The sequence below is a fragment of the Columba livia genome, chromosome 5 (genome assembly GCF_036013475.1).
Source record: "Columba livia isolate bColLiv1 breed racing homer chromosome 5, bColLiv1.pat.W.v2, whole genome shotgun sequence".
Taxonomy (NCBI): Eukaryota; Metazoa; Chordata; class Aves; order Columbiformes; family Columbidae; genus Columba; species Columba livia.
This window is the reverse complement of record NC_088606.1, coordinates 42,894,356-42,917,904: the sequence shown is the minus strand read 5'-3', so window position 1 is coordinate 42,917,904 and position 23,549 is coordinate 42,894,356. Positions and strand designations below refer to the sequence as shown.

The 23,549-nt window shown below is 41.5% G+C and overlaps 1 protein-coding gene across 4 annotated transcripts in view; it reads left to right on the top strand.

Moving 5' to 3' along the window:
- The window catches only part of LRP4 (LDL receptor related protein 4), an 81,869-nt gene that overhangs the window by 22,834 nt on the left and 35,486 nt on the right, over positions 1-23,549 (top strand). For 3 of the 4 annotated variants that reach the window (XM_065064736.1, XM_065064735.1, XM_065064738.1), the window contains exon 2: positions 17,327-17,473. The exons of the other annotated variant lie outside the window; for it this stretch is intronic. In XM_065064736.1, coding sequence (XP_064920808.1) covers positions 17,327-17,473 — 147 coding nt within the window. The remainder of the gene's footprint in view (positions 1-17,326; positions 17,474-23,549) is intronic. 4 annotated transcript variants of the gene reach the window in all.

Genomic DNA, 23,549 nt, shown 5'->3' with positions numbered 1-23,549 from the left:
TGGTCATGAGATTTGGCTGGGCAAATTGAATTGGGTTGAATAGAGTGCTTGCCGTTTTCTATTATTATTATTTTTTTCTTATAAAAAACCCCACTGATTAATTGCAATGGAACCCGATTAAAGTGAGAGTCCACAACCCACATAGACATTACAGACATAAAGCTGTCAGCCTACCAGCATGTGATAACTGGGCCTTAACCCTTTACAAGGCTTATGGGCGAAGGGGGTGCTCATCGGAGTCGGCATAGCCCGGTCTGTGTTTATGTGTTTGTGTGAGAGGGGACTTCTGTCATTTGGAGAAGGAGTTGTGTGCACAGCAGGTGACCTGTAAACAGACTGTATTTTGTGAAAGACAAGTGCCTGAAGAATGAAAATAAGGTTTAGGGATATTTTGTTCCTGCAGAAGTTGTATGAGGATTTGCTCAAACATTGCTGGCTGTATTTTGGTAGTTTTGCAGAATTTAGCAGCCCTTGTCCAAATCTGGCTCTCCTGAGCTGGATATGACAATAAGAAGAAAAATCTATGAAGAGACCTATGAAGTTCTACAGACCTCTTGGGAATTATTGTAAATGGACTTGGTAAAAACATGAATACTCCTGTGGTGGATATAACATAAAAAACTAGGTAAGCATTTAAAGAAGCTGAACTTGGGGACTGATGTGGAGATTGAAAGTGGATGGACAACTCAGACCTACATTATCTCAGCAGTGATAGGGTGGAATTTCAAGATGCTTAGAAACCTATTTCTATTAGTGAAACCTCCCAGTTTTATTATATACTGGTTTCATTTCAAATACTGGAAAAAAGTCCATGTTGTGATATTTCTGGTTTCCTTTAACCAGTTTTTTTCCTCAGCTGATTTAGTTCTGGCCATAGTGGAATGCTCTTTGCTCATTCTCTTGCTTCTTTAGTATCATTTGTGTAGCTTGCTGCTTCTGCTGAGAAGCACAGATGATTTATTCAAACAGACTCTTCCAAGCTCTGAAAGGGGTGTCTCTGTTGCAGTGTGAGGAGATGGGGGGAGCAAACACTCTTGCCCCCCAGCAATGTTCAGCTTCAAGTGTGACACAGTAAAGGATGGCACGTAAAATCGTTAATGAGCATGTTCTCCAGTCATTTTATTCTGTTCTATAGCACCAATAGCATGTGTGTGCCCACTGCCTCGGAAATCTTTCCATAGGAGGCTGGAAAGAGCAGAGATGTAGTTGGAGCAAACAGAGAACTTTTATGAGCCCTGGGGAGATAACAGAGGGGTTGCTTTTTGCTAGCTACATCTCCTCGTTCCTTCCAATTCATCTCTCCAAGTGAGAAGGAATTGTGGAGGCAGTAGGAGCTTTCTGGGATGGAAGTTGCTGATCTTTTTCTTGTCCTGCACCTGTGGTCACTACCATCAGAAGCTCCCAATGCAGGTTGTGCCCTCGCTGGCTGGACCTCGCAGGAAGTAACTGTCAAATGGGGGAGTCTTCATGCTCAGCTCCTTCCTCTTGGGAAAGGGGAAAAAAAAAGAACTGGAGTATCTTTAAACTCTCTATGCAGGGACATTTGTATTAGATTGAGTATTTGGTATTCAAGGCAAGAAGGGCATTGTGCTAGGTCACTACATTTCATCAGTAAAACAGAGAATAGCAGGAACAGACAGTCTTGTACTGTTTTCACAGCATTGTTGTAATGAAAAGAGATCCTGCTGCAAGAGCTGCTCCTGCAGACAGCGGTGTCCCACTGCCTCTGAGAACGTGGGATCTGTCTAGGTCCCAATCAGGGAGACTGGAAATACCCATCTGCTCTTAGCTGGCCAAGGATGAGAGTCAAATTTCATGGTAACTCAGCATTGACATAGCCAAGGAGCTGGGAATAACAGAGCTTCCTCAGATTCTTATTCTGTATTTTTAACGTGTAGAGAGGAGGGTAGATGAGAACCACTGTAGTTGCAAAAAAACCCTACGAGCAAGTGAGACCTGAAAAGTCTGTTGTTCATGCAGCTGAGTGGGCTGGTTGGATGGAGGAGTCACTTCTGCACAAAAATCTTCTCACTTGTTGCTCACTTTCCATGTCCTGCTTCTTGTTTTTGTTTCTTCTTGTTTGTTTGTGGCTTCCCCTCCTTCCTCTCCGCCACCTAGGAGTCCTGCTGTAGCCCTTTCCTGCAGCTCTGTTAACGTTTAACAAATTTCCCTCCAGTTCCTATGTTTCTTTTGGCTGTAGCTCAAGGCAAACTCCCCAGATCCAAAACTAATATAGGGCTCTGAGCAACAGTAGCATTTAAATGTTGGCTTTGTGCCATCAGGCGGGCAGCCTCTTCACTGAGAAGAAATCTAATTCCAGTGTTTATTAGATCAACAGTGGCCTCAGGGCTGGACTTCCTTTAATGTTGGCCTTTTAATAATTGTAAAGCTAATACAGGAACTTGGGACCCCCAGGAAGGTCTCAGGAGCCTGGCTCTGACCTTTTTTTTTTTTTTTTTTTTGAGAATTGGGGCTTGGATCTGACTTAATTTGGGTCAGGGAGCAGACTGGTGAAGTGGAGCAGGAGGTGTTTTGACTTCTCAAGCAGCGTGTGTAAATCCTTCCACGTTTGAGCAATAGTGACTTTGATTTCCTGCAGGTTTGTTTGAATGAACTCCCTGGGGTAAGGACCAAGGTAGTGCAGGACAACTTGTGTCCTGGCTAAGAAGTGGACTGGGACCAGGTAGGATCTGTGTTAATTTCTCAGTTTGGCCACAAATTCTTTGGGAAGTCACTTAGGGCTCAGCTTTCCAAGCATGAAGACTGCCTGCGGTGAGAGGTATGAGTACTTTGTAATACCGTGAGTCAGGTCTAAGTCTATTTGGCCAGATGTGTAATGATAATTAAATGTCTAATTTTCTACTGATTTTTTAAATTACTTAGGCACCCACATACTCTCAGATCTGTGCTGTTGGGCTACCATTTTCTGCTTCTGATTGAAGATAATACTTCCCAGCTTTTAACAGGTGCTGAAATTATTTATTAGTAGAAAAAGACACTCTGACACTGTTGTGATGAAGGTCACACACATACCTACAAAGATGTGGTTCCGTAATTAAGCCATTTTGCTTTTTGTGCATCTTAGTCCCCTGCCTCAGTGCTTTTCCTGTAGTTTCTTTGAAGGCAGAAGTAAAACCTGATGTGAAGAATATGAAATTTGCTGTAAGGAATCCTCTGGTGTTTTTCAATTTTGCGTGTATTTTTTCTGGTGTGGGAGTGTGAATGAACTGCGGAGTTTGTGGGTTTGTAGAGGCAGCACCTGAGACTCCCAGCTGAAGCAGAGGAAGAGTTTTGTGCCTACTTTCTAGGTGTTACAAAGGAGTCTAAAGTCCAGGCCCCGTGGAGGGTGTAGGTCAGGGCTTCGTGAACTGCCTAGAAAGCAAACAAATGAGAGCGGGCTGAATAGGGCAGCCCTGCAGGAACCCAGCATTGCTGTTCTTGTTTATCCTCTGGGCAATTCTGTTGGAAAGAACTTATGCCATCTGAGCCCATAAAACATGTTTGCGTTAAGCTTATGTTTGTGAGTTGCACGTGTGTGTATATATATGTGTGTGTGTATATATATATATTTTTAAAATGTTACTAGCAAAGGTTTCTTTTTTAAGTTAATCCAGTTCTCTGGTAGGCACCACAGTAGCTGTGATGTCTCTGTCATCGTGTGGTACCTCTCTCCTTGCCAGGCCAAACCCTGTTCTGCCAGCTCAGTCTGGCCAGTTAATAATTGCCCCTTTGCTGCTTCTCCTATGAGGGCAACATAATATCATGTGTGTGGCTATTTTTTAGAAAACGACATACAGAACAGCTCTCCCTGTCCCAAGATAGCTCCGTTTATCTTGTGGTTTGTGCTTTTGAAGTCTTTTTGCCTGTGGGATTTCAAAAACGAGCTTCTGCCTCCTTGTTGCCACAAAACCACACTGTGCATCCCATCCCTTCCCCGGAGAACTCTGCTAAGCAGAGCTGTTGTGGTTGGCTTCCCAGTCTCTTGTGTGGCAGAGAGCTGGAAAGCTAGAAAGCTCGGATGCTCCGCTGCTAACATGATGGCCGCATTGTAGAAGACCAAAATAAACTCCTTAAAATGACCCTGTAAAAGAACCGTGTCTGTCTTGTCTAGGAACCTGGCCTTTTCTATGTTGTGCCATAATGATGGGAAGAATCTGCAGCTCACAAAAGCCAAAATGGGCCTTTTTTTTTTGGGCAGAACTTGTCTCCTTTCACTATGTGTCTGGACACCTGCAGTACAGCTAGAACATTAGGTTCTGTGAAAAGGAGGACTTCACGATGTTTGCATTTTTATCTTCTGAAAAGAAGTATGTGACTGTCCATGTTGATGTGTTCTAGGACTGATGAAGGCAGAGGAACTTGGCTTTTGTCTTAAATAGGTTAAATGAACAAAAGAATGTTCTAGGTTCTAGTTTTGAAGAAAAGTTTGTCATATGTTCTGAAGGGCAGAATGTCTTCACAGCTACTCCGGTGCCTGGAGCATCCAAAAGATGAGAGCCTGGCTGATGATTTCCTGTGGGCCAAACTTAGCGTATTTCAGAGAGCCAGTGCAGGGTGAAATCTTGAAGGTCAAGTCCAAAATGGCTTCTGAGTGTGTTGTGAGCAAGGTTATGGGTGCTTTGGAAATCCAGAGAGCAGTGGACATGCACTGATGCAGTAATTAACAAAGATTGTAAGTGGTGTGCAAGAGGACGCTAAAGGTCAAGAAGCTTCTGAATCTAAAGAGAAAGGAACCGATTTCTGAGATCTGTGGTAAGGAGGTGGCTGAGTTGGATCCACTGTGTTCTGTATTTTTGTAAGTACTTTTTCCAGGTTTTAAGCCTTGCAACCCAGATTAAAAAATACCACTTTTAGTTTTTCTTGGTTCCCTAGAGCTTCTGACCACTACTTCTCAAGCAAAGATGGCAGTAGCGCATCCTCCTCTTAGGTGTCATCTTTTGACCACTCAATTTTCCTGGCCCTCTTTCCCCCCACCCTGAGACTACTTAGCATCTTGTGAAGCTGCAATTCAACAGGTACGGTTTACAGAGAGCAGATAACTGAAATTAATGTAAATTTATTTTTTCCTTAATGCTGTGGCCTGTAAGTGGTTCTTCAGTAGGATCTACCAGAGTTGGAGGTCATTACTGTTCAAGAGTGTCCACAGACAGGAGGATGTATAGCTATCCTCTGTCAACCTGGAAACTGAGCAGGGCTTTGTTTGCTTGAGTCAGGTTGAGTTAGTCCATGCACAGTGAGATGACAACTATGTCTGTCTCAGCTGCTAAGCAAGGGATTCAGTGAAATGCCAAAACCACTCACAGCCTGGAAGAGGCTGTGACAGGATGGGAACAGAAACAGAATGAAAGTTGGAAAATTACTTGACATATTTTTGCATTGAAAGTTAATACTTGGGTTACTTAAACTAAGGCAAGTGAAGTAGAAAAGGGATGAATGCATGGATGCAAATTAAACCTTTGTTTTCTCATATTGCTATTATGAGTGACAGATGCCAAGCTGTTTTTCATTGGGTGTTGTAGTCTGCTTGCATTCATATTCGTTCAGTGAAGAGGGGATTGCAAAGCTTCAGAATTTCTGAAATAGCTCCAAGGTCTGGTTCTTCCAGGGCGTTTCCCAGAAGTGATGGAGCTTATCCTTGCTGTGACTAGTAAACCTTGGGTGTTCCTGTAGCTGAGGTAATGTAAGGCTCACTGTGCGGTGATTGGTTCAAGTATTTACTCTGCTGCTTTTGATGACTTTTGCAGGTGGATTGCAGCTCTGTGCTTTTGTGATCTACTGCCACCAAAACCCAAGTTAGCTAGTTTCAAGCTGACTTGAGTACATTGACGGTGCACTTTAGGGACAGAAGCGATTCAGACAAACCTTTCACGAAACACTGTAGCAACTGAGCAGGGATCTGTTCTGAGGGACTTGATGAGAGCTGGCTTTGCCCAAATTATTTCTTCTGAAGGCTCTAAGTAGCAGCATTTGATTAAGGCACTGCTTTGCCTTCAGGAGAGTAGGTGCACTTTGGTTGTCCGAAACTTAAAAAACATGGGTATCGATCTCATAATTGCCCCAAATTTATATATCAACTACTATCACAGAAATATCCTCCAAGATGCATATGCATCAAAGCTGCTTCGGGTTTTCCTTTTGCGTCATTCCTCTTATTCTCCAACAAGTATCAATAGGGTTCTTATGTGCCTCTCTCATTTTGTTTCCTCAGTTTAATTTATTTGCAGAAGAGAAGGATGAGAGAAAACCCTCTGTCTATTAAGTAGTGGAAAAGATAAAGGAAAGCTTATGGAAGTTAAAATACCAGTGTTTTCTGTCCTGTAACTGGGAAAACAAACTGCAGTGTTTCCCTAGTCCTGATCAATGTCTGTAGCCTATCTCCATGAACTTTGATACAGTGGAAGGGTTTCTTACTGCTAAGTGAGCTTCGTTCTTGAGAACTGTCATGATAGTGAAACTCTTCAGTGACTGAAGTAGGTGAAATACATCAGAAGTACCTTTTTCCTATGGATTATCGTTATAAAATAGCAGGCTGCTTCTCTAGCTGACACTTAGCAATTGTCTAGTATTGTGAAAGTCTCCTGGTAACGTTTCTGCTGTTGTGCCATTATTTTCTAAATTTTAGTGTCTACTGTACTGTGTGATTCATCATAAATGAGCAGCAAATTATTCACAACCCTTACGGGACAGGAAAGGGTAGAGGTGGTTAGTATGTGGTTTAAAGAAAAAATACAGTGAAAGAAATGGAAAGTTATGTGTCTCATGTTGCTGAGGTGACTAATTCTTGCAAAGCATGATGTAGGCTTAAGGGTAGTATTTTAAAATGTCTAGCGTGTGTGTATTCTGAAAGGGTTTGAGTCACGTAGTTCTGCCTGCCAGGCCCTGGTGGTCCAGCTAAACATTCCCGCACTGTTTTAGAGCAGATGATGGTATTTCTGAATGATGTTATGCGGCAGTAACCGTTTATTATTCTGTCCATTTCTGAAGGGTATTTCATTTCTGTTTAATGTGCCTGAGCGGAATGGTCCTGCATGACAAGTAATTTAGTGCTGTGGTTGAGCACTTTATATCTGTCCTGTGGAGATTCTTCATTGTAGTTCTCTATTGACATGCAGTTGCACAGGAGCTTGCAGCTATGTGAGGAGATGCCGCTCCAGGCTAAAATCAGCAATGTGTGTTTCTCGATGGCATCCTTCAGGTATCACTCTGTATTTCATAATACAAAATGCTCCCTGTGTAGAGAAAATCTACAGATAATGAAATGCCAAGGCCAAAGGGATACTTTTAACAGTAACAGGAAGGAAATATCACAAGGTGGGAAGCACAATGCTCTTGCTTCTTGGAATCCAAGTTTATATGTAGGAAAAATGAATTAGTCCACAGAGAAAATGTAATACATGGGTTGAAAGGATTTAGGAGCTGAATCTCTTCCATTAGAAGGGGCCTTGGAGGTGAGAAGCAGAATGTCAGAGATGGAATACTGCAGCTCATGACTTTCTGTGGTCCTTGTTCTAACACAAATCTGTGAAGGTGAAAACAGATGTTCCCACCATCTAATGGTTTTGAGCACACCTGTGGAGAGAATGGGAGAACCATCATATTGAACTGTGATCTTTTGAAAGGCTCACAGCCCTTTCTAAAAGGTGTCTATTTGTATTGGTATTGTACATGACACCTGAAGCAGGCTGATACAGTGCTTGGTTTCGTGGATGGCAGCATGTGAAGCAACAGACCAAAACCTGCATTTTTTACTCATCCAACAGCAGTAAATGTTTGAGGGAACCTTTAGTTAGGGAAAGTGGCACATTTGCCATTTAATGGCAAGCAAATATGCAAAAAGCGTCACAGTATGGTCACATTTCAGCCAAAAGATTTGGAAACTAGATTAAAGATGTTTTACCATGTTTTTTCAGAGTACTTATGGTGTTACCAGGAAAGAGCTGCATAGGAATATGAAGAGAGGGCCGAGGGCAGAAGTCATTCACATACGACTTTCTGCTGTCTGGCTTTGCCTGACAGAATTCCTCAGTTGTTTGGAAATAGTTGGTGTCTACCTGATACTTCGTGCCTGCCTTTGGGCAGGGACTTTGGACTGAAATGTTGATGTGTTTAATGTGCTGTGGTGGTTGAAAGGTTCCTGTTTTTATACTGGGACTTAATGAGTTGTCCAGCATGAACTATTTCCATAGGCAACTCAGAGTTGCTCAAGAAACAGGATAATAAAAATCCTATTTAGAAAAAAAAAAAAAAAAGCACAGAGTTGATGGTCATTGCCTTTTGTCAGATTTCAAGAACTAAATAGTCTAAATAGCAGAGGAAAAAAATGCCATGTTGGTTCAGTCTTCAAACAGAAGCTCTTTGAAGTCTTGAGGGAGCAGAGTGCCATAACACGCCTTTGATAAATATTTTGTTGCTGTGGTTAGAATATGTTGTTTAGTTTCCCTATATCAGCCTCAGTGTGGAACTCAGTCTTACACCCAAGTTCTGCACAGGGAGAAAGTTGCTTCCTTCGTGATATGACGCTTAGGCATATTTAAACTAACGTAGTTTTTGGCTGCCATATTGTGTCATAACATAAACCAATGTCTAGCTTGTCTTATTATTCTCCAGGCATTGCTGCATCCCAGATTTTTCTTTTCATTTGAGTATCTGTTTCAAATTATTTTCCACCAGATGCACTAGCTTTTGAATTTTTTTAAAAGGTTGAATCTTAATTTCCTGCCCATAGTTTTAATCTTCTGAGGTCCCTTCTATATTTCTTTTTCTTCTGTTGTATTTGTAGAATATTTTGTATTTTGCTATCATTTGCAGGCACCTTTAACATGTTCCTTATTCTCTCTTCCAGATCGTTAATGAAGTTATTTAATGAGACTGGATCTAATGCTGATCCTTATGATACCTGCTAGCTGCCTCTACCCCCTGCAGCTTGACTTGCTGCCATTTCTCATTATCTTTTGTTTATGATCCTTCAGCTGATTTTTTTTTTTTTTTTTTTTTAATCTGTGTGTGCTGGTAGCCAAGCCAATTTGACTTAGTTTTTGAGTATGATTTTGTGGCAATAATACTTCAGCTATACCTTCTATTCAAAGAGTCTGGATACATAGAAACACTCATTAAATATTAAACTGTACTACACTGTGCCAGCATAGAAGCAGTATCCCCACTTCTAGAAGGGGAGAAGTAATTTTGTCAAATGCTGTAGGAGGTACGGATGGAGTTAGGACAAGTATCTAGAGACCTTGGTTATAGTAGTGTTTTTGTTGCAAGGTGCTTGTTTATGACTTGAAGGATTTGGGAGAAGGAACTGTAACAACTGCTTCTTGATTCTTGAGTCTTTTTATGTTAAAGTCAAATCCTTCTTCAGTATTTCTTTTTCAATACTTGTTTCCATAAATGCTTTCCCATTCCCTGGGTGCAGTGGGGTTGGCAGTCTGTCCTTCTGTGCGTCAGAATTGGGTCTCACAAACTCAAACATGTTTTAAAGGCCTCGTATCTCTTGACCTATGTGAAATTTTTGAAAATATGGCTTCTGTTCCTGTCTCATTCTACCTCATGCATACACCCATTGCTCCAAACACTACCTCCGTTTGTGCTTTCCTTGTGTCCCTTATTTTCTTTAGGTCTCAATTAGCAGGTGCCATGTGGAATTTCTCTTCCTTATGCTTCCTATTCCCTGCGGTCATATCAAGTATGACGTTTTCAGGTCTTACCGGCACAGTTGTGCAGTTTAATATGAGTACTGAAGGGTGTTGTGCTTGATAGTGTGCCTCTCCACAAAACTTTGTTCAGCCACATGCTTAATTGAGAACCAGCTGGTTTGGGAATGAGGTATCCCTGCTTTTGCTATTTGAGAGGAGAACCTCTAACCCTGGAAAACTTTAATCCTTACTTGTAAATTGCCAAAGTAGACACAATACACAATTACCAAAAAAGCTGTAATGTCTTCTGTCTCTCTTCCCAGTTTAATATTTTTGTTTCTTCCCCCTTTTTTTTAATTACTAGTATTTTTTAAAACTTGTTGCTATCACGTTCTTCCTCAAACAAAACTGAAACAGTTCCGTTTAAAGCTTTGAAAACTTTTGTGTTGCTTTTCCTAGTGAGGTTGATTTTACTATAGGCAGGCATCAAATACTTAGAGAGCATGTGGGTACCCAGTCAGAACTACTTCAGGTACTTCCATAATGGGAGTGAAACATGGAAAAACCCTGTTGGCTTTTATCAGTGTGTGGTGCCCTTTCTGATATCAGACTGTTGTGCTGCAATGTTGCTTTTGCTGTGTCTGCCAGCAGAGCTCGGGGTTTAAACAATGGCCAGCAAATCCCTCTTCTAAAGCTGGATTAACTGTACTTTCCTTCAGTGGGAACTCCTGTTTAGGTAAGAGAGAAGAACCCAAAATTTTCATTTTCCCTCCAGATAGACAAGCAAAGAAAACTGAGCTGCATTGCTATGGAAACACTTAGGAAAGTGCTGCATGAAGAAGGAAAATGTATAAACTGAACTACGTTCAAGGCCACTTGAAATGTCCGAGGTCTGCCCTCATCAAGGTGTGTGTGGTGGTTTCGAGGGTTAAGATTGCGGGGTGACAATAAAACCCTGGCAGATGTATTGTTAACCCCCTCTCCCCCTCCCACACTTCCCCCTCCCTCTTCCCCCTTTTCACTAAGGAGAGGCGATTGGGAGGAAAAGAAGCACAGAGTGAAGAGAGTTGGAAAAAATTAAAGATGTTTTACTAATGCTACTAATAAGAATAGATAAAATAATACAAAATATACAAAACCAATCTTGAAAGTCTCAACAACTGCAGAGCCGGCACCTGAAGTCCTGGATTAGACTCTGCAGCCAATCGGAGCTGGATTCAGTCTCTCACTAGGCCTCAGTTCGCAGGGACGACTAGCAAGGTCCTCTTCTAACATCGGCCATAAGCAGAAGGGAAAAAGGAAAAAGGGAAAAGCCAACGAGATCCTCGTGATCTCCCACTTTTATATGAAGTATTCACGTGAATGGAATGTTATACACAGTTGGTCAGTTTCTTGCTCACTTGCTTCTCATCGCCCCTCTCCCGAGATGTCCATCCGTGCTTATCAATAAGTTTGCATTCCATTGCTAGGTTTACCAAAACATGTGTCTGGTTCTCCAGGAAAATGCAGTTAATATGAAGGCTTTAGCTGACAGACAAAATTCACTGAAAAAGAAACTTGTTTTTAACAAAACCAGGACAGGTGGGAATGCAAAAGTGAGTCTGACCTGGAAGTGAAGGAACAGAGAAAATGGCACCTGACCCAGGCCTTCTGACAACAGGTGTGCAAGGTGTTAAAGAGGCTGTTAAAGGCTGTGCTACAGAATTCACCAATTTTAACCCCAAATAAACAATCAGATGCTCAGAGGTTCTTTGAATTCAGAGTACAAAGTGAAGTGCACCTGTTGAAGCCAGTGCAAAATATTCTGCTGCTTAGTCCAGATTTGTTCAAAAATGCTTCTGGTGATGCCCTTCCACACTTTTTCTTGGGGGTGGGGGGGAAATCACAGCCTTATGCCCATCACTAGTAGGACTTTCATTCTCTAATTTTCCTTTTCATTCCATTATTCATATTCCAGTTCTTTTATGAAGTCTTGGATTTTTTCCTCTTTCTCACTGTAACTGTTACATAGTTGTACTGTATTTTCACACCTCTTCAATATTGACTTAGACCTTCTGTCCTCTGCTAGGGATTTTTATATGGTAGTATTAAAATTAGAAGAGCTAGTACTCTCATGCTTTTTGTTGTGTCTCTTGTAGTAATGAGGTTGCAGAAAGATCTCTGCCTTCCATTGAAGGTCTTCTGTAGGCCATGAAATGCAGAGTGAGGTGCCTGTCCATGGAGGGGAAGGAGCTCAGATCCGTATGTTACTGAGTCCTGGACCAAAGGAGTGATTTTTCTTTCCAGAGGCTTCTGATTCTGGACTGGAGAGTCTGCAGCTGTAAATCATGCCAAATATTTTAATTATTTTGGATTTTCTAAACCTGATGGTATTATTTTCCTTGCAGTGTAGAAGAACTAAATGGATACTTACTTAGTTATGGTACATGAAGAACTGCAGGATGGCACGAGCAAACTGATTGCTGTGAATTTAGTACTACTATTTTAAAAAAAGTAACAGTAAGAATTTATGTGTTAGGATGAAGGGGAAAAGATGCAACTAATGGGGTGGCGTGAAGTGGAAGAGTCTCTTATGTAGTCGGTTCTTGGTACCTGGAAAGAAAGAAAACGTGGAAAGACAGCATGGTGTTGACCATAGATGCTGGGATCTTTGGCAGTTGTTCATTCAGTATTCTTGATAAACATCCATTTGAGGAAACTTCATCAATATTACAGGACTGTGAGAAAATCCTGCTATGGCTAGAATGCTGCCAGGGCCTGACAGAGCTGATGGACCCTGAAGAGCAGGAACATGTCCATCTCAACATAAGAAAGACATTTTTATTTTTTTTTTTACTGTAAGAACAATCATTCACTGGAACTACCTCCCAAGGAACATGATTGAGTCCTCATCGCTGGAGGTGTTCAAGACATGACTGGACAGGTTGCTAGCTAATCTCATCTAGGCTCCCTTCCCCACAAAACGTTGGGCCAGACAGTCTTTTGAGGTCCCGTCCAACCTGGGCTGTTACACATTTCCATGTTGAAGCAACAGCCTGTGCAAGATTGAATTGCTACAGAATAGTGGTAAGAGCTGCCATCTGTCATTAATTTTACTGAAAGTAGAATTAGCATCTCTGCCTTTGGAAAAAAAGCATGCCATCAGGACTTCAAAGAAACAGTGTTTTCACTCTCCCCTAGAAATCTGCTGTCCCTAAGAAAACAAAGGCTACAGGGTTCATTTTGGTAATTATTCTGTCTGCTTAAGCTTCCTTTTTAATGTCTGTATTTCTGTGAATCTGTGGCACCATGGCAAATACAGGGCTGTTATGGAACAGCTCTGAGGGTTGCAAGTGACCTCATCAGCAAACGAAGCTTTTGTATATTAGGTTTTTCTTTATGGGCTATATTATTTGGCCTAATGAGGAGCTGGGGGGGGGCGGGAAGCAGAGTAGCAACTTATTGTTTAAGCAAGCCTGCCTACCCCCCCAAAAAAGGATGTGCAGATATAACAGGATTATTATTGTCTTTTGCTTTTCAGCCAGCAATGACGTAACTGTTTTGCCAACTTTAGACAAAATTACAAAGATCCTAACTATCTTTTTCAGGGTGAGAGAAGGGGAGAAAAAGCCCCACCCTCCCTGAGGAGACGTTTCATTTGTCAGATAAACATGAAAATGGGGAGGGTATTCGGAAGGAATCTGAAGAAACTGAGCACACTGTGCTAAATTTAAGGTGATGGCAGATGTTCAGTATGAGGCCTGTGTTTAGACTGGCTTCCTGTTTTTAAAATCTGGAGGCTGTTTGTATAATACTTTGCTGTGAAAACTGTTTGGTTACTGAATCCTGCTGCTATCACATCCAGAAGGAGCCAAACTACAAACAGTGAAGATGATTTCTTGGTTGCAGGGACTAGTGAGAGACTAGAAAATTTGTGTGGTGCTCACATGAGTTATTGAGAGAAGGCAGGGAAGTTGAATGATGTCAGCTCAGCACCTGGCAATGCCTCTGACTAGCTTTTGTGTATTGTTTTGTATATATTGCTTTCTTTAAATATTTTGGTTTTTTGCCTCCTGCACAAGTGAAATGAGTTTTGAAAATAGAGGGTTGGTAAAATGTCCAAGCCTGCAGTGTGATTAAAAGTTTTAGGAAAATGTTTGTTATGTGTAAGCCCAGAAGTAGACCTCCTTGTTTCTGCTCTAAAAGAATAGGCAGGAGTGTAAGTAGATACATCTGCTTTGATTGTTGGTCCAGTTGCCGGAATGGCAAATGCTGGTTTCCGTCCTGTTCCTGGACCCCTGACTAGCTGGGATTGAAACGTGACACTGGAGGTTTATGTTCCACCCTAATGCGCGCTTGGTCAGTCTTCCGTCTCACGCTCCCTATGTCTAATGAGAGCTCGACGTTAAAGAGTAAGTCTTCCATTGAGCTTCTCACACCAAATGCACGGCTTCCGCTTGTCCGTGAGGGAGCTGGAGAACACATGCTTCTCATCTTTATCCTTCCTGGCCCTCTACTATTACAGATACAGTTACGGGGTAATGTCACTGGAACTCTGAGCACTGGGAAGTAGTCATGGGACACCAAGGGTGAAATACTATCTGCATTGAAATAATGGAGAATATGCCTGCTGTCTGTAAGGGGTCCCAGGTTTCATTCAACTTTTTTTTTTTTTAATTGTTTAATTGGATAAAGACTATTCATCCAGGATTGGTTCTTCTGATACTGTTTATAGAGTGGAATTAGTGTGCTCTCTGAACAACAGTGTGCTTTACTTGTACAAGTGTAAGACTGGGGCAAATCATGGTTTATAAAATGCATTGTTATAACGACTAAAAGGTTATTAACCCCTGAATGTCACAAATCTCAAGGCATTAGAATCACAAAGGTCTTAATTTGGGCTAGTTAAGCAAAGTATGCTTACATAATAGTAGTACAGATACAGGCTAGCGCATATTGAGAGAGTTTTGGTATCTGGGTCATAACGTGTCCTTCAGCTTCTGACAGTTTCTATAGCATTGTAAAAACATAAGCCAGAGATGGTTGAACATAGGTTTAATGAGGTGAGAAGAAGAGATTTAATATGTGTGTGTGTATATATATATATATATACATATATATATAACCTGATATTAGTAGCAACTTTTGAAGATAACTGTGTGTTTGACAGTGCAGCAGATTAAGTTGCAGTTTGCAGATTGGGACAGCTGCACTAATTCTTTCTCTGCTGTTGCAGAGCTGTACCTCCATGCCAATACTGAGGAGTTAAAATAGCTTGCTTCTTTTCCCAACTCTCTCATTTGTACTTTTCTGGAAACAAATTACTGATTATATTCCCTTAGTTTAAGAATTGATTGCCTTGATGTTTGATACTTTCCTATTGCTGAAGCTACCCTAAGACATGGTTGGACCCTGAGCAAGGCAGAGCCAGTCACTATTACTCTCATATTTGTCCTTTTCTAGGGTAAAGAGGGTGACGATCAATCTTGGTGTACTCCAACAGGAAGGGATATTGGAGATAAAAATATTTGGGATAAGTGCTTTGGGGTGCTGTTGAGGAAAATGGTAGAAAAATTGCTATGGAAAAAGTCTTTTAAACAGCAACTACTTTGAGTACAATATACAGCTAGTTCTGCCTTTCTGAATGAGGGTTCGCAACCACAGAAGGTGATTTGTCCTGAATTTCCTGTGCTGCCAGTATGAAGGTGTCTGTCTGATTTTTTGGGGGAGGTTTGTGGTTCTTCTGGTTTTCCTCATGTTTATTTCTAATAGATATGTTGCAGAGATAAAGCATGGCTTTTCCTTCGAGATGTTGCTTGCTTTTTTTGCCTTCTGACTCTACATCATCCACTTGCTGTCTTTTTAAGTCAGCCTTCGCCCTGGCCACGCCTGGTAAATCCTTTGAGGATCTGACCACTCTGTTCCCTTTCATTTGCCTTCTTTCAGTTCCTTATTCACCTTATTCTTCCTGCCTCTATCCCTTGTTACGCCAGATATTGGTCACATTCTCTGACATCTACTTTAGTGCCTTGAAATAAACTTTTTCTACTAGACCTTTTAAAGACAACTTGTAGTGGAGATGAGGGAAAGAATAAAAAGCTCATTGCAGCCATGACAGTCTGTGCAGGGAATATGACAACCGTGTCAGTTGTCCCAGTTGAGCAGCTTGTGGATGTGCTTGGAAAACAGTTTGTAGCAAGGCCTTGCAACCTGCAGGGTAGCAACGGGAGCCTGCAGCTGAGACTGGCAAAAACCATGTCAGCCAGTTTTGTTGCACAAGAAACTTATCATGGAGTTCTTCCACAAGGAAGAAGTGCATCCCCTCTAAACTTAAATCTCAGCTTAACTTGGACAAGTGGGTATTTTCACTGGTGGGAATTCTGCTGAGGAGTGCGAGCTTGCAGAACAATTGCATAAAATTTTGCAGAAACTGCTTTTCTCAATTAGAATGGAGAATAATGACATTATGAGGCTTTTTTATTTGGTTTTTTTTTTTTTTTCTTTCTTTAGGATTTTGTGGTTAGGTTCCTACAGATCATGTGTCGTCACAGATATACTGGGTGTAACAGATGAGATCAAAAAGTCTGCAAATAGTTCAGGTTATTTATAACTACCACTTGGGGCAAGCACCTCTCTGTTCTTTTCTTATGATCTGTTGTTTAATCTGAGAGCTTTAGATTTGTTTGAATTGCAGAAAGAAGGAGCCATGCGAAAAGAATCCAGTCACAGACTAGCCTGAGGGGTTGTTGCTTGATAGAATAATCATTTGTTTAACAGTGATATTGATTATATAGATTGTCTAGATAATGTCAGACAGAAGTTCAGGCATGACCTTTTCCCTTGTGAGAGGTGGGCTGTAGCCTGTTGTCTCTCAAGGCAGAGATGTGTTAAGAGTCTGTGTGGGATATCCTCATAAATAGTTGCATATGCACAGGGGTGAGAGTCAGAGTTGTGCAGAGTTTTGTTTTGTAGCTAGGAGAGGGGAGAAAAGGTTGGGAGCTGCTTAAGCTAACTTTAAGGCTTGAAAAAAAAATGTTCTTATCAGATTATGTATCGACATTTAGACTGCATTTTTTTTTGGTCAGTTTGTAGAGTTGAAAATAATCTTTTTTTTGTTTTCATGGATGTCAGTTACGCACAGGATACTGTGACAGTTTAATCTCTACAAATAAATATGAAGGATTTTTTTATTCTTTCACTGGAGCCTGAAATGTCTAAAGCAGAGACATGTATAAGGTTTGCATCTAGAAAGTTCAGGGTCTGGAAAAGATCCCTGATAACTTTCTGAAGTAGGATCTTAGCTATTCCTTCCAGTCTGGTGTCAGAACTCAGTGGAGCAGCAGCAGCACTGTGCTCTAAGACGAGACTGAGTTTGTGGAATAAAGAGTGTGTTGTGATACCCGGGATTTCTTGAATTCAACTGTGACGACTGCCGAGTTATTTTTCCACTGATTCCCAAATCTCTTCTTGCCAGGTGGCTATTTGCTCTTGCCTTTGAATAGCCCCATTCCAGGCAACTGTGCATAGTACTTCATTTCCTATTTCAGTGATGCAAGGAGGCTGAATGTTTTCCTTTGCAGTGGAGTATTTGTTCACACATGTAGCGTGTACATGGAGAAAAACTGTGATGTCAGTTTGTGTTCAATGCAGTTAGCCTAAAATAGACAGATCTCTTCAAAATATCTTTTTTTTTTTTGTTGTTTCCTTTATAGGTATTTCAAGTAGCACCGAATGCTCCTGTGGACGTAATCATTTTACATGTGCCGTCAGTGCTTTTGGTGAATGCACGTGCATCCCTGCTCAGTGGCAATGTGATGGAGACAATGACTGTGGGGACCACAGTGATGAAGATGGCTGCAGTAAGAATACCATTCTTGACTGTGTTTGTGAAAACTGAATGCCTTAGCAGATGCTTCTCTGTTTTACGGGCAGATCCTAGTTTTTGTATGACAAATGTTTAAGACTGTAGATGACATACTTCTGACTGACCCCAGCACTCAGAGTCTAAACAGAGCCCGTGTCCACTTACACAAAACACAGTGAAAGCCCAACTCTGCCTGTTGCAGCTGTTTTTAGGTGGCTTTTGGACATGACTGTTTTGGAGGGAGAGGAGGGACAGGGAGAAGCACTGCTTTTTTCCCACCCTTGCAAAAGCGCTATCTGTGAACTAAATTGTATGGTTTTGCTATAAATATTAATGCCAAATAAATAAGCAGTGTGAAGGAGTGAATTGAGTATGTCTGCCCTGTTAAGTAACATTCTAGTTTCTGTCCTGGCTGCCCCATGAAAGGCGGGAAAGGTGAGCACTGTAATCAACGTCCGTGGATCTTGGGATCTACTGAGAGAAGTTACCTAGCAGCTACTGTGTCTCTGCATAGTGTCAGCATCTGTGTATCAGAGCCCAGCTAGGTGAGAACTAATAAGTGTCACTCTTAGTGAGTTTAGCACAATACAGATGAATAGAGAAAACCTTTTTCCCTGGAGCCACAAGCAAGTTGCTTTCTTACATCATCGCTTTGGATTCCACAGACCGTGGTACGATTGAAGCGTGGAAAAAAAAGGCCCAGTTTCATGGAAGTGCTTTTCTGAAAGTTTCCCTAGAGCTGAAGATTTAAGGCTCCTGTCAATGAACATGATTGATGAATTTATCTTCCTCTGTTGGATATTTCTCTAGCCTTCGCTAGTTTCCACTGTTGACTTCTTTAAGGAAAGGAGCTTTCCTCATCTTTGAAATATTGTTTTGGAGAATCTCTTCTTTCTTACGTGTGAGAAATCTCAACCCAGCTTTGTGAAAATTTGTTTCCTTCTCAATTCTGTTTCTTTTAATTTTGCAAATAGTGAGCAACATGGAAGACCTTAGGTGAAAAATGGGGTTTTAAAGAATAAGTTACCTGCAAACTGAGGTGGTCAGTGTTTGGTTTAAAGATGTTTAGTGAAAGGGTTATTGAGCAAGGAAGTGACCTTAACTGGAGAAATCAAAGAAAGTGGGAGGAAAACCTGCATGTTTATGTCCAGTGAAGAAAAGTGTGAATTTGAGAACGTACCATGGTCAAGAAAGAGGAGATAAGGATCTGGGAACTGAAGAAGTAGTATTAAAATCTCAGAAGAGCAGTAGAGAGTAGGCTTGAGTCAACTGCACAGGCTGAGAAAAGAGAAGTTGAGCAGGAATAAGGGACTATCCAATAAGGGCATATCCAACAACTAAACTGGCTTGGCTGGCTTCTTACTGAGCGTAGAGGAAGACTCTATTATTTTGGGGGGTTGGGTGTTGTGGGTTTTGGGTTTTTGGGAGGATGCGTTTATAAGGGGAAGTCGTGCTTCACGTAGCTCTTGGAACACCGTGAAAGAGTCAGTAACAACTTAGACAAGAGATAGTTGTTGGTAATGTCTGTACTTGAACAAAATCGAGCATCAAAGGTTTTTAAACTAAGCAGGCATGGTAAGATTGAGGCAGGAGAGATAAGACCTTTCGTAGGAACTCACAGGAAATGGTTCAAAGCTAAAAAGAGTTGCTTGTCCGTGCAACATGTACTTAAGCTGTGGATCTCCTTGCGACAAAACACTGATTCTGAAATGTCAAACATTCTCAGAAAGCAGTTTGGTATGTTTATGGATGTGGAATCCACTGAAGGCTGTTAAAGATGAATATGCCATCTCTTGTTAGGGGAAGTCTTTGTATCACAAATAGAGACAGATTTTGTCTTCTGAGGAAGAACCTCTAGTTGCATGCTATGTTCTTATACTCATCTTTTGGGACCTGCTGTTGTATCATGTCTCTCTTCATGGCCTGGGTGAGAGGAACCTTTTGGGCTTACACTGTAACCACAGCTTTACTATGTATCTCTAATATATTAAGGAAATCTGGCCCGTATGGATTTGATTGGAAGCTGTGCAAACTAGGGGGTAGTAGTGAACTGTGATCAGTCTGCTGATAGTCTCAGGTACTGGAGGCTGGGAAATACATAACGTAGAGGCAGACAACCAAGTGAGGCAGAGAATGTAGGAACTGGGTTTGACTTCTGCCTTCTTTACTTTACAGGGAGGAATAAAACTGAAGCAAAGGGCGCTCTCTAGAAAACAGCACATGTAAGATGGGATTGTCTGAACATCTCATTCAGAATACAGCTTGTGCCGTAGGTCTCTGCAATTTAGTGAGAGCAGTAAGCTAGCATGTGCAGAGAAGGACTGTAGATTTGACAAGATGGGAGGGCAAATAAAGAACCAAATTTATAAAGAGTAAAAAAGTGACTCGAGGTGAAGGAGTAGAATATGAGCTGCCTTTTGAAATATTGTGTCGTAGTAGAATAAATACAAAGAGGATAACTTTCTCAGCTGACAGCCAGAAACACTCTTGAGTGCAACTGAGTGGAAAGAAGAAAGCAAAAATAAAAGTTAAGTGATGGGGATAAGGACTCTCCTATAGAAATGTTAAATGCGCACACATGTGAGGTTGCAGTGGAAAGGTCCTAGGAACACTTATTATATTAAGCCTGCTTATTATTGTTCATTATGAGTTCAGGTATATGATATTATTGTTAGCTTGTAAGAACTAGATTGGATCTACTGTGTAGGTTCATGGTAATTTTCTGTGCTATTTCCTATCTTGCTTAGTCATTATGGCACTGAAACTTTTTGCTAGAGCAGATGCTTGCTAAATCCCTTGTGAAGGTGTACCTATTTGTGACGTTAACTTTCCATTTGATCTGTTCGTCTGAGCCAACATAAAGAAGGCAGCAGGAGTGCGAGAGCAGGGGTGGGGTGTTGAGCCCCTTGGAACAGCAACTCGAACCTTAAATCAGTTTAAGCTTCTCACATGTTGTACATGAGATGATCAGTTCACAGATTTTCTTTCCTTCCCTGGCCATCTGTCTGTGACATGCATACAGTGTTCTGGCTGGAGTGTGATTTTGGACAAATTCTCTGGTTTGAACTTATTTTTTATTTGTTGACTTATACCAGGTCTGAAATTGTTGAATTTCTTTTTAATACAAATATTGAGCTGTAGGTTTGGGTTGGCCTGATGAAGTCATCCTACAAGCACTAGATGTATTAAAGGCCTAGTTAAAATTTTAGTGAGATTCCTTAAAAACCATGGGGCTAGTCTTCATGCTGGGGTGATCCCAGTGGTTTGTTCTGACTCATGAACCAAAGGCTGTGCAACCACTTACATGAGGTCTTCTGAGATGCTAAAGCTGTCAGGATTCTTTATCAGCAATGTCTGAAAGTACAACTCTGATTTTTAAAGACAAGAATTATAGTATCAAGTGGATGTCTTTGATCAGAAGAGCAAACAGGAGTGATTGCAAGGAATCCCTCATTTCCACTGGTCTGCTGTAAGCTAGTTTTACAGAGTTATAGGATTTTCTTTTTTCTCCTGTGAATGTCCTAAATTTCCAGAGAAATAAAACTGCAAACATGCATTTTTTTAAGGTCTACTTTTCCTTTTTGCATCAGCTCATGTATGCCGTGTGCTGATAAAACAGCAAGAGTGAGTTTCTCAGTGGGAAGGGAGAGGAGAATGGGTACACATTGGGCTGCTGGACTTCTAATGAAGGAAGAGAGTGAAACCCAGAGTAGGGGGGAAAGGTGAAAATTACTTTAGCAAGTCAAGATTCAGTCTTGCATCCATGTCTATGTAGCACTGCTTGAGTAGTTGCTTGGAGTTTACTAAATTCTGTATTAGGGCAATTTTCTAGCCTTGAACTGGTAATCTGGCATTTCAGTTGAAGAATGACAGACAGCTTTTGAGAGAAATTTTTAAAATGCGATGTGTGGTGTTTTGTTGTGTGGGGGGGTTTGTTTGTTTTTAATGTTCTGTTACAAACTATAAAACAAATTCTCACTTTTTGCGTCAGTTGAACTAAGTTTTTCCTGAACTGTTACCATTTTTGCGCAGCCCAGACATTTTCCACCTGTATTGGTGTCTTCGCAATGTCTGTCTCTCCTGAGTATTTTCCCGTTGTTTTTGGGAGAGCCTTGCCTCTGCTTACCTGGCTGTGACAGGAACTGTTTTTTTGCAGACCTGAAGCCCTGCTGTGATGGGAGCCAATTATTCCGTGACATGTTTGCTTCCTGCTCTGGCTCATGTTTACAAGCCAAAGTGCTGTAGTAATAATAGTAATAAGTAACCTCCCAGCTGTCATGCCAGCTTCATAGACTTGCTCTGGTGTCAGCTCTCTGGCTTGCTGACAGTGTCTGGCTTGGGAGCCCTCGCTAAACACGCACAGAGTAGCTCAGCTGCCTTCCTTGTGCCAACAGAGGCAACTTTGGACCGTCCCTAACGAAAGCCGCGTGCAAGCGGAGGAATGGTTTTCATTCTGCCCTCCTGCATGGTGCTTTGAAGTCCAGCGTGGTGTGAATGAGTCTGACTTCCCGTGGCAAGGGTGAAAGGACGACTGAGTAAACTTGGCCTGAGGACCGATAAATAGTTTTGGTTTTCATAAGATATGCCAAATCCCGTCCCCAGTAGAGCCTTCTTGCTCTGAATTTTGGACCTCTGTCTTACCTAATCAGTTTATGAATGTGTAACTCCTTGAAACATATTGTACAATACCTTTTCATTTAAAATGACTGAAGAACTTTTACCTCAAAGATCACAGAAAGTGGTCTGTTGTTCCCAGCTCATTGGGAAATTTAGACAGTTCCTGTTGAGCCACAACTCATTCAAGCCCAGGAGAGGTTCTCTTTTGTGCCAGGAACAGAGCTATCAGTACAGCCTCCTTATCAGGCTCACAACAATTTTTTTTGAGGTGATGTGAGGATAAAAATCTCACAGGTCTTTTTACTAAAATTGATGGAAACTTTAAAAGAATCATCTTCCCTCTGCCCTTCACGTAATCACTAGTCTTGAGCTCAGGTGCAAGAGCTCAGGTAAAGCTTCACTTCTAAACTTCAAGTTTTACTCACTAGCAACTCTTGAAAAGAGTTCAAGTTTCTCTTGAAAAGACACCAGTTCTGTAACTGGAACCATACTTTGTCATTTTATTTGGCTTCGAGTATGAGTGTGTGCTTTAAAAGGCATCAGAATTAATGTAGTGCCCCTCGGGCAGAGCACTTGTGATCAAAGGGCTGTGAAAAATTGGGTGCCAATACTCTTTTTAATTTTTTTTTCTTCTTTTTACCAGCAACATACTTAAAGACAGTTCAGCAGTGCCATTGGAAACATTTCATGTTATTGTGGAACCAAATATTCCAAAATATAGTTATAAAAATGTAGTGTCTCCTACTTCTTCCTGGGGGTGGACTAATGTCCTTTGTCCTTATTGCTTCTGGAGTTAGTGCCCACTGTGCTACAGATCTTGGCAAACAAATCTGTGTTTGTGGGTGTATGTGCTCATACACATGCATGAGTGTGGACATAGCTGGGGATCAGGCTGCAGTTGTCTCTAATGTAGATAGCATTTTTTTTTTTTAATTTTTTTTTTTAGTTTGTATTTATTTTTTAAATTAACTTATCTTTCTTCACATGACCGAGAGTTTGCCTAATTAAACACAAGTAGTATTGTTCAAACTGCTGCGCTCCAGAGCTCTGAACACCAGTTGCTCGCTGTCTGTGGATACAAAGCAACCTGCTCACGACAGGCAACAGGGATAAAGTGTTCAAAGGACAGTGGGACGTGATTCAGTCCGCGTTTCACCTTATAAACTTCCCTTTTCCACCCCTCCCCACCCCCCCTTCCCCTTCTGCTCAGCCATAAAAGAGCGCCGTGTGTAATAGGAGTTGGGAGAGGGGGAGGAATAGCAGGCTTACGATAGACCTAGCTTTGCTGAAACCTTGGAAGATGTCCAGTGTGACCATGCAGAGGGATGAGCTCAGGGAAATGGCTGGAAGTTCAAAGGCCTTTTTGTGTTGCTCACTGTTGGTTGACAGATGCGCTGTCTTGGGCTGTTGCTGCCCAGCTTAGCTCTTCCACTGGCTCCCCGTCCTTGGGTTTG